The 13,014-nt window shown below is 39.1% G+C and overlaps 1 protein-coding gene across 2 annotated transcripts in view; it reads right to left on the bottom strand.

Annotated features, from left to right (window-relative positions):
• Window positions 1-12,175: 12,175 nt before the first annotated feature.
• The window catches only part of epb41l4a (erythrocyte membrane protein band 4.1 like 4A), a 486,901-nt gene continuing 486,062 nt past the window's right edge, over window positions 12,176-13,014 (bottom strand). For both annotated transcript variants that reach the window (XM_039759425.1, XM_039759424.1), the window contains exon 24: window positions 12,176-12,720. In XM_039759425.1, coding sequence (XP_039615359.1) covers window positions 12,616-12,720 — 105 coding nt within the window. In that variant the 3' untranslated portion in view covers window positions 12,176-12,615. The remainder of the gene's footprint in view (window positions 12,721-13,014) is intronic.

Here is a 13,014-nt window from a genome sequence, read left to right on the forward strand (position 1 = left end):
AAAGCCCTAAAACCTACCAAATATGCCCAATCTTCAGGCCAAAAATGTTACAGTATTGATCTGGGCCTTGTTAGTGCACACATATTGCAAAATTGCATATCCATGTTTTAGGAAGGAAAAAAAATCAAAAATGAAACCAATGTTGTGAGAGTCAGCCATTTTAAAACGAGACTGTCCGTGAGCTTCAGTCCATGCCAACTTCCCAGTTCATTTCTTCATGGTATCCTTGTTCTCTGCTCAATTAAAATGGAAAACAATCACACCTTTGACTGCAAATATTATTTTAGGAAAAAGAAGATTAAGATAACATGACATAATTAAAGTGTTTAAAATTACGATGGGAATTAGCACAGTGGATCAAGACAGTTACTTTAAAATGACTTCCGAAAGGACACAGGGAAACTTGTTATGGATTTTTCACACAAACATTCGGAAGCTTTTCTTTACCAAGAGTGCCATTGACACATGGACTAAATTAATGAGTAGTGTGGTAGACAGTAGGAACTTTAGGAACTGTCAAAAACTAGACTTGACGTTATTTTAAAAGAATTAAGTGAATAGGACTGGTGACATTTGTTGAGTCAGATGGCCTGTTCTCGTCCAGGATGTTCTAATGTTCACTATAGGAAATATACCGCCTGCTCTACCTGGATTGATAAAGCATGCGTGTGTTTCAGTGAGTGAGAATACTAATCTTGCGTAGGGGGCAATGAAGTGACAAAAACCTGATCAGAAATTATTAGCATACATCCAGTTCCTGAATTGCAGAAAGCTGATACAGCGTATCTGTGTGTGCTGTCCCACTTCCAGCCCTGCATACTTCCATCCATCTTCCGAACCCGGTTATCCAGGGAAAGGTTAAGGTTCAGCTGAAGTGTATCCCAGCAAGCACCAGATGCAAGGCAGGAACAATTCCCGGAGAACGCACACACGCTGTAGGGTCAGTCTAGCAATGCCAGTTCACCTACAATTAATCAGGTTGAACTTTAGGGAGTTCAGTATGGATGTTTCTCAGAGCACCAGGTTCTACATGGAGTCCGCATGTATTTTTTTTGTTTTGTTTTTGATTGCAGTTGTGTAGGACACAACACAGCAAAAGTGGTTTGCCCCTTTCAAAAAGATAAAGCTTTCATTAAAAATATTGTGCAGTGTAATGAATTCAGAAGTATTGTTATCTGTACCAAGTTCAACAGAACTACGAAGTGCTCTCTCCACTACGCTGCCATGTGCTGTGTATCTCTCTCCCAAGGCTATGTGAAATATCCACACAGATTTTAATGGTTTGGGGGTCGGCGTTGTGTTTTTCATAATTCCACCAAATGCGCACAAAACAATTACAAGTCTGCTACACATTCTTAAGCTCCGCTCCTTTCTCAATTCTTAGATTTTAAGCTCACTAGACATAGGCCATGAATCAGTTCTGTGTTTCTTTTAAAACGTTCTTTCCAGCTGTAGACCTGTGTTAGAGGAGGTAAGTGGACGCACTTGCCTTCCATTAGCCATAGGAGCAGCAGGCCTGGCCATTTGGCTTATGGTGGGCCAGGATGTTCTATGCAGGAATTCATTATTTTTGTATTGACGCCACCAGTAACAATATCAACAAGAGTAGTGGCAACACCAGCACGGAGTTAAAGAAGGTGGAATCCAGCTAGGCCATTATGGGAGTCCGCTCCCTCCATCTAGTGCCGCTTTACCCACCATATCACAAATGTAATGGATTCCGTGTCCTGTCGGAGGAAGAGAAAGCCTGGAAGCACGTAGTGATTCACACACACAGAGCACATAGAAGATCAAATACAAAACAAAGCATTTAACGTGCTACTTTAATTACGATGTGATTTGAGAAACTGGTTAAACGATTTTAAGATGAAGTTTATGATGTTCTACTTTAATGACAAAATAAACTATGTGATTAAAGTGGAAATTTCAAGATTAAAGTTGACATTTCATGATTTTTCCCACTGTGTGCCTATTTTTTTTCTCTCTGTACCCTAATAAGCTTTCATATAAAACTCAGACGGTGGGCTATGACTCGCCTTTTCACGGCGACTTTGATATGCGACTTCTTTTATTTCGGGCACTCGCTGAAATTCTTCTACTGTATTTTCCCCCGTGCTTTTGCCATTGCCTTTTCACAGAAGGCTGAGCTTAAGGGCTATTTATATTGATTTGCATATTCAAAGAGGCGTAATTCTGGGAGGAGTTGGGGTGGGACAGCAGGCTCATGCACATGCGTTACTTTTATGGAGCAGAAGAACGTGGAAGTTAGCGTTCGCACAGAAACATTTTTTTGTGCGTGAGCACACTTCCGCTTTTGTTTGCACGCCATGTTAGAGTGTGAATTCTACGCACAGCGTTATGCATGAGGCCCCTGCTGATTTAGGTAAGTTAACTAATAGCGAATTAAAAAAAAGTCACTTCTGGAAATAAATGGAAAAGAAAAACAATCATGTAAGCATACATAAGACTTAACTGACTGAATTATTATTGTAAAGAACCGACATTTACAACCTGCAGCTAAACGGTGCACACTAATTAATAATACGGGAAAGGTGCCGCTGCCCATATGGATATAAACATAAGGACAGTTTAGAACTGGACAGTGGTGGCACCGGGGGCCCTAATCTCTGTTGCCAGATCCGCTCTTTCAGCCTGATTTCTAGCCCATTGTGTACCATCCGTATTCCCATTATTCAATAAATCACTTATTTTCCACTTGTTCTTACCTATTTATATAAATGTAACAAATTACTCCGTTTAATTAATATTAGGGAACTTATTTCAGTTCCCTTTCTCCTTTCATAGGGTAAGACTGATTTTATGCTAGTAATGGTCATTTTGTATTAATAGATATTTTTCAATTGCTAATTATTACTGTAGATACTACTTTACTGGGAATACTTAAAAAAACGTTATGTTTAAGAGAATTGAACAACACTTAGTCACAGACCCTCCACCACTACACACATCAGTCGATATATTTTCAACGTTTCCTGAATTGCAATCTGCTGCGTATGAAAGCAACTGAGCCCCCACAAGCCTCTTTGTGCTCAGTTTTTAACTCCTTTGTAATGTGCTCTTGAAAAGCGCCTATTTAGTGTAGTCTACTAATGTAGCATTCTGTTATCGCTATTAGTTTTGAATACGACTCATTGTTACAAAGCTACTTAAGAAACAAAATGTAATAACTGACTCTTGGATGAAGTAAATAAAAATGTGAAATGCTCTGACCTTCATATCGGTTAACTAAGTCGCTGAACGCACCTGAATGTCACGCCATGCATCCATTGCACTAGACGAGGAGTGTTTTGCTTCCTGATCACTGTCTGCTGTATCTTACGGCTTTTTTGCCTGTTGATCACGAAAATCACCTTTAACTTATCAGGTGCGGATTTACTTCATTCTCCTATTTTTGTGATTTCCTTTCAGATTTTAAGTGTACCTATACACTAAACCAACTGGAACGGGAACATCTGTAGTGATCTACTGTATGTAGTGGCACTGCTACTAGGAATGAAACCAAGTCCTATTGTTTCCATGCTAAACAGTCTTATTACTTAAGAAAAAAAAGAACTGGGTGAATCAACAAAACTATTTTTGCCTCTTCAGTTTGTGAAAGTGATGAACAAGGAAGGTGAAGGAAATCTATATTTGAGAAAGATGTTCCACAAATAAGTGATGCTAAGATTAAGAAAGGCAGTTTTGTTGGTCCACAAATCAGACACATCATCAATGACAAGCAGACTGAAGAACTGCGAGAAGGGAAATTGCATTGAAAGCATTCAAGGATGTTGTGCAGAAATTTCTTGGCAACTACAAAGCACCAAACTACGTCCAGCTTGTTGACAACAGGCTTCAGTCCTTCAAAAGCATGAAGTGCAACATGTGTCTAAAGATTCATTTTGTGCAGTACCCCTGGACTTCTTTCCTCCTAATCTTGGTGAAGGTATTGATGAACATTGTGAAAGGTTTCACCAGCACATTGCAATGATGGAAAAGCGTATCAGCACAAGCGGAATCCATCAATGCTGGATGGCTATTTTGGACACTAAAACAAAAAACATTAGGTGCTGAGTATACAAACAAAAATCAGAAGCAAAACATCTTCAGCTCAAATTAACTAATGCAATGTGTCACCATCATAAAGTTAATTTCATGTTTCTACAAATACTTATGTGATATAATCAATCCAAAATTATACTTGTGCTCATCTCAAAGCTGTCCATCACAATCACCAAATTTTTCAGGAAGCAAAACTTTGGATAACATTTGTTTTCCAGCATTGTCTAACTTGCTAAATACTGCGGTCTGAATTCCATGGAAAATAATTCACCTACACGCAACAACGTACAAAGAAAGACCGAACCATCTGGTGATCCTGTCCATCAAATGGGAGTCCGCACATCAAGTCAGTTTGGGTTTTGTGGATGCCATTAATGACTTTGCAACTGTGAAAGTTCAGAGGTGGATTTCGTAGAAATTAGTTCAATACCGCAGGCCTTGTTATTTGTTATATTTGTTTTACATGTTAAATGAATATTTTGTTTCATTTCGTTTGTAGTGTTACAAGCTAATTTGAATTTGGCTAGATAATAATAATTATTATTTTCATTTATATAGTGCACTTCTCACTATTCAAAACACTTTTTGTAATGAGTGGGGAGCCAGTTCAAATACTAATGTTCAGCATCCAGCTCTATGATGCGATGGCAGCCATTTTTGTGTTGGTATATTCAGCACACATGAGCTATTAGGCAGTGAAGAGTTGAGAACGAGAGAGAGAGACAATTACAGACAAGGGATGATTCAGTGGGCAGAATGACTCGGCCATGAAGGGCAATTCATGTGGAAAAAGTACACTGGTAATGTTTTGCATTCGGTTTGTAATGTTCCACAATATATTGATAATGTTCTTTTTGTAACAGTTTTCATAAATGACCAGTTTGTTTTGAAACTGAGTCTGAGGAGGGGCACATTAGTACAAGTTTAGCCCTAATCAGATGTATATTCTCTCTGCACTGTCCAGTTGTTTCTTCATTTTGACAAAAAATGCTGTTGCATATCCAATTTATTTGAATTCTGAAACTGTAATTATATATTTACTGTATATACCCCAAAGAAGTAATAATGATATGAATCAATTCCTGTTAAAATGGCTTTCTGAGCACATTCTTTTACATTTTTCCAAACATAAATTCAGCTTACCTTGCAACATGTTCTCAAGAGTCTTAAATAATCAGTAACAGTCACTAACCAACTGTATTTCTTAAGTCATCATCCACAGCAGTGTCAACTTTTTGATCTCTTACTGCTTCTTTATTGTTTTATTGTTTGTCTCTTCTTCAAAGTCTTACCTCACCAGGGTCCTCATGTATAACGCCATGCATAGAATTCACACTAAAACATCGTGTATTGACAAATTAGAAATTTGCATATGCACAAAAAAATTCAGATGCATAAAACTGCACGTTTTCCCTTAATCAATCCCAATCAATTGAATTTTAACACATAAGCTCGGGCCTACAGCCCACCTGGACTCCTCCTAGAATTGTGCCTATTTGAATATGCAAATCAATATAAATAGCTCCTTCCTTGCAGAGTTTTGTTAAAAGGCAATGGCAACAGCACATGTAAAAGAGAAGAAGGTCCTGTTCGGTGCAGTGGAGGGAAGGAAAAACATACAATTTGGTGGCTTAAGCAGTGGTATAAACAGCAAAAGGAAACTGATGGAGCAGCACAGTGTGGCTGAGGCACTCAAAAGTTGAAATTCAGAAAGTTGTACACTGCCCAAAATAAAAAAGAAGTGGTCAGATATCAAACCCGACATGAAAAGGTGAGTCACAGCCCACCATCTGAGTGTCAACATCGCTGGAGGAGGTGGCAGAATTCTGGTGCTTACACCGTTTGTGCAGTGAGCTGTTGCAATTATTGCCGAGACATTGAGATATCTTTCCGCAACATGAATGAGATGCATTTTAGAATCACAGATAATTTGCACATGAATAGAGTAGAAATGATTTCTATTTACATAAGCCAATTCATTCTCTGAAGGTGCCTTTATAGCAATGTGTGCAGTCGATGCTCCGATTACATTTGGAAAAATAGATGTTGCTGTGAATTATGCTTTGACGTTTGCCTGCTCAACCTTCTTAAATCTTATATATCTTGTGAGATATATGTCAGCCATTCATCCCGGCCAATACCCCCAGGCCGCCAGATGGAGCCCTCCTTGCAGCATAGAGGTGCCCCGAATGCCAGCAGGGAATTATGGACAGTGGAGTCATAATACACAGCCCTGCTGGATATCATGGGGGTCCCCAGGAGTCGCTGCAGGGAGGCCCTGGGATTTATATTTTCTGTACAGCCATGGGAACGGAAGAAATGATATACTTCCGGGCTGAAGAAAAAAGAGAAGTTTTACCTGACCCGGAAGTGCTGAATAATCACATGGACTGAGGGCTCAGAAGCACTTACGGGTCGAGGACTATAAAGGACTGTGGGAGGTCCCAGACGAATGAGCTGAGTTGGGAGGCAGGGTGGCTAAGCGTCTGGGATTGGAGGATTGGATTATTGGTTATTGTTATTGGAGTATTGTGGAGAGGAGGGTGCTTTGTGCACATTATTATTAGAATAAATCAATTATTTGGACTTTTATCTGGTGTCTGACCTGGTGTCTGAAGGGTCAAGGGAGCGAGAGAGCCCTAAACTGTCACAATCTGTATGACAACTAGATAATGCCATCCTACACAACTGGCATGGTACGGGTGAGTGATGACTGAGAAACTGGTCAGCCAGTATACGTTGAAAAGGGTGGACAGAACTTGCAAAGGAGAAGGTAGAGCACAATTCCTGAAAGTCTGCCTTAGTAAAGCCGGCGCCAGTTCAGCACACACCTCTAAGAGGATAGCTCTTGGAAATCTAAATCGACTTAGAAGCCAGTCATCCTCATGGGACAATAAATAAATCAGTATGATCTAAATATACGCTCTCTTCTAATTCTTCCATTTGTGATGTCTTCTAACAAAGCTAAAGCAGCCATAGAAGCTGGAATAGTTTGGCCATTCCGTGCACCATTATATTGTTACAGATTGATTACAATCAAGTGCTTTACATTTGTAAACAACATGCAATTAATTTTGGGTATTTGATAAAGCCTGCATCATGGATGTGAATCTAAAAAAGAAAGGGAAACCACACAGAAACAGGAGTACTGCTTTAATGCTCGATGTGAGCGTTGAATTGGGCGTACGCAACATTTTTGTGTGCGCCCCTGCTCTGTCTTCCATTACATTAATTAATCCACTAAAAATGAATCTAAAAAGGAGTGGCTGAGTTAACCCAGAGGCCACGAGGCCCTTAATAAGTGTCTCTGTGTCTGTTCGGTTACTGTGTCTCTGTCATTGTGTTGTCCCATCACAAACATTTTTACATATAAAATGCAGTGCATTTGTCATTACAATAGACAGCACAACAGAAACATGAACACTGTTTTTACAAATCCCACACCAAATGGGGTATAACAGAGATATATGCACAATTAGGTGTGGGATATGAATCCATGAGGCAGCAGCACTAACTTCTGTGCCAACATGCGTCATCAAATTGTGTGTCCCCCAGTTGCTTCACGTTGGCCTTATGTGGCCAGATGTCTCTCCTCAGTTCTTCTGTGGCTGTCCACTTCACACCTCTGGTTCAACATCTTTTGGATTTCTCCACCCTCTCCCTGATTACTTGAGCTATTATTACTAAAAAGTATTCCTATCCTCCTGCTGGAGATTACCCAACTTTGTCACTTCGTGTCACTGGATGAAATTCACCTTTAACACTGCAGTTTATAGAAATCGTGGTCATGCGATTACTCACACTACACTTTGGGGCTGCTAATCATATATGCTCAAATTGTTCAAACATATTTAGGGCACCAGAACAAATTTAGCAAGGGGGGCATTATGTTTTCACATGGAGGCAAATAAAAAATACATATTAAAATATTAGAGTCATTCTCAGCAGTGGAAATGTTGAGTGGAGTATAGTAACAGCTTAGTGTCATCAAAATGTAAATAAAACTTCATGATGGAAGATAGGGCAGTGTCATATACTGTGTTCTGAGATTATTCAGAATAATTAAGAAAGAAGCTTCAAGTTACACTAGTTACATTCAAAAACACAGTGGTGTGAAAAACTATTTGCCCCCTTCCTGATTTCTTATTCTTTTGCATGTTTGTCACACAAAATGTTTCTGATCATCAAACACATTTAACCATTAGTCAAATATAACACAAGTAAACACAAAATGCAGTTTTAAATGATGGTTTTATTATTTAGGGAGAAAAAAAAAATCCAAACCTACATGGCCCTGTGTGAAAAAGTAATTGCCCCCTGAACCTAATAACTGGCTGGGCCACCCTTAGCAGCAATAACTGCAATCAAGCGTTTGCGATAATTTGCAATGAGTCTATTACAGCGCTCTGGAGGAATTTTGGCCCACTCATCTTTGCAGAATTGTTGTAATTCAGCTTTATTTGAGGGTTTTCTAGCATGAACCGCCTTTTTAAGGTCATGCCATAGCATCTCAATTGGATTCAGGTCAGGACTTTGACTAGGCCACTCCAAAGTCTTCATTTTGTTTTTCTTCAGCCATTCAGAGGTGGATTTGCTGTGTTTTGGGTCATTGTCCTGTTGCAGCACCCAAGATCGCTTCAGTTTGAGTTGACGAACAGATGGCCGGACATTCTCCTTCAGGATTTTTTGGTAGACAGTAGAATTCATGGTTCCATCTATCACAGCAAGCCTTCCAGGTCCTGAAGCAGCAAAACAACCCCAGGCCATCACACTACCACCACCATATTTTACTGTTGGTATGATGTTCTTTTTCTGAAATGCTGTGTTCCTTTTACGCCAGATGTAACGGGACATTTGCCTTCCAAAAGTTCAACTTTTGTCTCATCAGTCCACAAGGTATTTTCCCAAAAGTCTTGGCAATCATTGAGATGTTTCTTAGCAAAATTGAGACGAGCCCTAATGTTCTTTTTGCTTAACAGTGGTTTGGTCTTGGAAATCTGCCATGCAGGCCGTTTTTGCCCAGTCTCTTTCTTATGGTGGAGTCGTGAACACTGACCTTAATTGAGGCAAGTGAGGCCTGCAGTTCTTTAGAAGTTGTCCTGGGGTCTTTTGTGACCTCTTGGATGAGTCGTCTCTGCGCTCTTGGCGTAATTTTGGTCGGCCGGCCACTCCTGGGAAGGTCCACCACTGTTCCATGTTTTTGCCATTTGTGGATAATGGTGGTTCGCTGGAGTCCCAAAGCTTTAGAAATGGCTTTATAACCTTTACCAGACTGATAGATCTCAATTACTTCTGTTCTCATTTGTTCCTGAATTTCTTTGGATCTTGGCATGATGTCTAGCTTTTGAGGTGCTTTTGGTCTACTTCTCTGTGTCAGGCAGCTCCTATTTAAGTGATTTCTTGATTGAAACAGGTGTGGCAGTAATCAGGCCTGGGGTGGCTACGGAAATTGAACTCAGGTGTGATACACCACAGTTAGGTTATTTTTAACAAGGGGGCAATTATTTTTTCACACCGGGCCATGTAGGTTTGGATTTTTTTTCTCCCTAAATAATAAAAACCATCATTTAAAAACTGCATTTTGTGTTTACTTGTGTTATATTTGACTAATAGTTAAATGTGTTTGATGATCAGAAACATTTTGTGTGACAAACATGCAAAAGAATAAGAAATCAGGAAGGGGGCAAATAGTTTTTCACACCACTGTAAATGAAATTGAATTTGTAACAAAAACTTTGCAAAAAAAAGCTCACAAAACAAATTGTGTTTGTCCACATACATAAAAGCATATATATTCTCATCTCAACTGGAATTTTCTGGTGCCACTAGACAGCACTTAACCTGCAAGCACTTCAGAAGAGGCTCTCCACTGCTAAAATTCATTGACCTGGGTATATGGTGGTCAGTGAGCCTGGCATGGATCATCCAATGGAGTTGAGGAAGTAAGCACAGACAGCAGTGTGAGGAAGAGCTGGTGTCATGAATGTGCAGGCAGGTGAGAGTGCGTGCAGCTGCGTGGCGGCCGAGGAAGGAGATGGCTGTATCACCAGGGTAGCGATATTTCTTGCTTTCCACTATAAGTATGTTAAAACCCCCAAAACCCTAATTTTACAAAAAAGAAAAAAAAAACCTCATAGCAAAATCACATGCAAAACAAATTTTACAAGCAATTTCACAAAATTGTATACAGAAGGAAACTCTGCTGTTTTGCTCATTTCTACTCACTAACCTGGTGCTGGAGAGTGGCAACATATTGCATGATGATCAGCACATGCAAGTAAGAATTTCACTGTACTCTGTACACGTGACAGTAATGACCCCGTAAACCTCTAAAGCTAAATTCCAGAGAGTGCATACACAATAGATCGGAGCAAAGAGAATTTCATTTCACACCACAAAAAGCAGAGGTCGTATTAATCAAACATGTATAAGGTGACAAATGTAAGCACACAGGCTCACGCATATACAAAATAAAACAAACTTTTAAAAACAAAAATTCAAGAATTACTCTGCTGTTTCTTGGCGTATGACTGCACATCATCAGGCTACTAAAATATCACTGCTTATGCACTGTCAGCTTAATATTTACTTATTAAAAACTTTACCATACATAAAGTAAGACTTCACCGAGGTTGAAAGGTGATATTCCTAGGTTAAAACACAAAAATACAAAGACGGATGTTAAACCATTCAACTTACCAGCAGAAGAGTTGAATTCGATGAGCCTGGTAACAGAATCTCCTTAAGACTCTCTCCTGCCATTGGCCAAAATCCAGCTAGAAAAAGTATTGCTCCCTAGTACAAAGAGAATATTTGCGAGAATATTTGTTTGTTTTGATTCATATCCCAATGCTGGAATAATTAAAGCTGTGCACCGCATTTTCAAATACTGTTGCACGTGACAGAATTGGAAGTATCCCCGTAGCATTGTTAAGGTAAGGAGATTGACACTAGCATTTCGGGGAATCAGTTGCTAATGGATTCTCTTCTTTCACATCTGTGGCCCAGATGATGTAATGTACTTCAATCCCAAAGGTCTTCCTCACAGGATCTTTAAATAATGATATTCCCAGAGCAGGCAGTCAGATCAAACCTGAAACCAAAGAATACCAAAGTCCACTAGACAAGACATATTGATAAGCCCTAGGAGGAGGCACGGAAGGACGCGCAACATCCTCAACAACTGCTGGAACCTTTCTTATTACAAATTTCCCTTTTGCATTAAACGTGGTGCTGGCTGGCCCCCAAACCTTTCTTTTTTTCTCTTGTTTATTCAGTGGCTTTTGTTGAAGTAACAGTCTATTTGATGCGGAGCAATCATTATCAAAGATCGCACCTTAAACAATATGGCTACATTGTCACAATACAGAATAATAAAATACATTTTTTTCAAAATTAATAAATACAATGTCTTCATGCCAATTATTAATATTACTGCATATTATTATTATTATTTGGAACAGCAGCACAATGTTGGAATGTCGATGATTTATAAAGTCCAAGAATATATCACAGAATCTGGACATTATTCTAGCTGCTTAGCTACGAATTTGGTCCAAATTTCAGGGCTACTCGGAGAGCGGGTTTGGTCCTCTCTCTGCAGCAACTATTGGTGGCTTCCTTTTAAAGATGGCACACGCACAACACAGGTCATCCAACGCATTATAATGACAACTCGAATGAGTTCTGGTAACACTTAGAATAGCTGCCAGAGAAATGTGCAAACTAGAAAAAAAGCACAGCACAACAGAAAAGAAAGTAATTGTAAGCATTTATGTTAACTGCTGAATCTGTGCAGCCTCTTCTTAATGCTGAGGTGTGGGATTAATATACGATAATCTCTAACAAATTGTGTATGTAAAGTGATATCTAACTAGCAGTAGCACCTTGCACGGGTAAGTCAGTTTAAGGCAGAACGATCTAATATCAATAAATGGTGTTTCTTAAAGTGTACTCTCATAGAGACCAATTAAATTAATTTAATGTATTTCAGAGATCAAACTCCGGGTCAGTTTAGGAAAAAGAGCTGGAAATGAGCAGCGTTTCTATTCGAATTTTCACTAAGAAACATTTCACACTAGTCTATACATTAAATTCAACACAACATGTGGAATAGCTTTATATAAATGTACATATTTATTTTAAGCACACAAAACTGTTTTAATACTGTAGAAAATGGAGGTCAAGTAGCTTGGAGGTATTGGCACTTGCAACATAAAATGAATCCTTTTCATCTTGTCATGAATCCAGTAGAGAAGCAGAAAAAAAATCCATGGATTACCAGAGCAGCCACATACAATAAAAGAACATTCATATGGGAGTCCTTTGGATATTCCAGATTGATATGCCCATGCACAAATCAGATATCTACAGAGTAACAAGTAACCGACGCCTGCTGTGTGATGCAATGACTTAATTACTTTTAGATTGGTCCATGTTTCACATCTTACGAGTGGAATGGTGGAAAAAGTAGTATTCACAGTTTCTATTTTCCCAGGAATCTCTGGCTTTGCTCCTGATCTTCTCCAGTAGCTTTGTGATGATGTGTCCCGGTCACGTGTCCGCTTTTAGCCTTGGTGTCTGAACTGTCTTCACAACTTTTGTGTTAAATTTTACATCCAGGCTTTCTGTTAGGTTGTCTTTGGATCCTGCTTTTTTCTATAAAAAGACATATGACAACTACTGTAATATACTGGGTGAAAAAAATCTATTACACATTCATATTACCATAAATATATCGAAACTGAGAATAAGTCATACAGAATGACAATTTATGACAATCATTATACAACTAGCATATGAACATCCTATTCATGAAAAGCTAGCATTACTGAACAAGGGTTACAAAATGGGCTGAAGACGTTTATTTAAAGTAACTAGCAAAATACCCGCGCTTCGCAGCGGAGAAGTAGTGTGTTAAAGAAGCAATAAAAAGAAAAGGAAACAATTTGA

The sequence above is a fragment of the Polypterus senegalus genome, chromosome 7 (genome assembly GCF_016835505.1).
Source record: "Polypterus senegalus isolate Bchr_013 chromosome 7, ASM1683550v1, whole genome shotgun sequence".
Taxonomy (NCBI): domain Eukaryota; kingdom Metazoa; phylum Chordata; class Cladistia; order Polypteriformes; family Polypteridae; genus Polypterus; species Polypterus senegalus.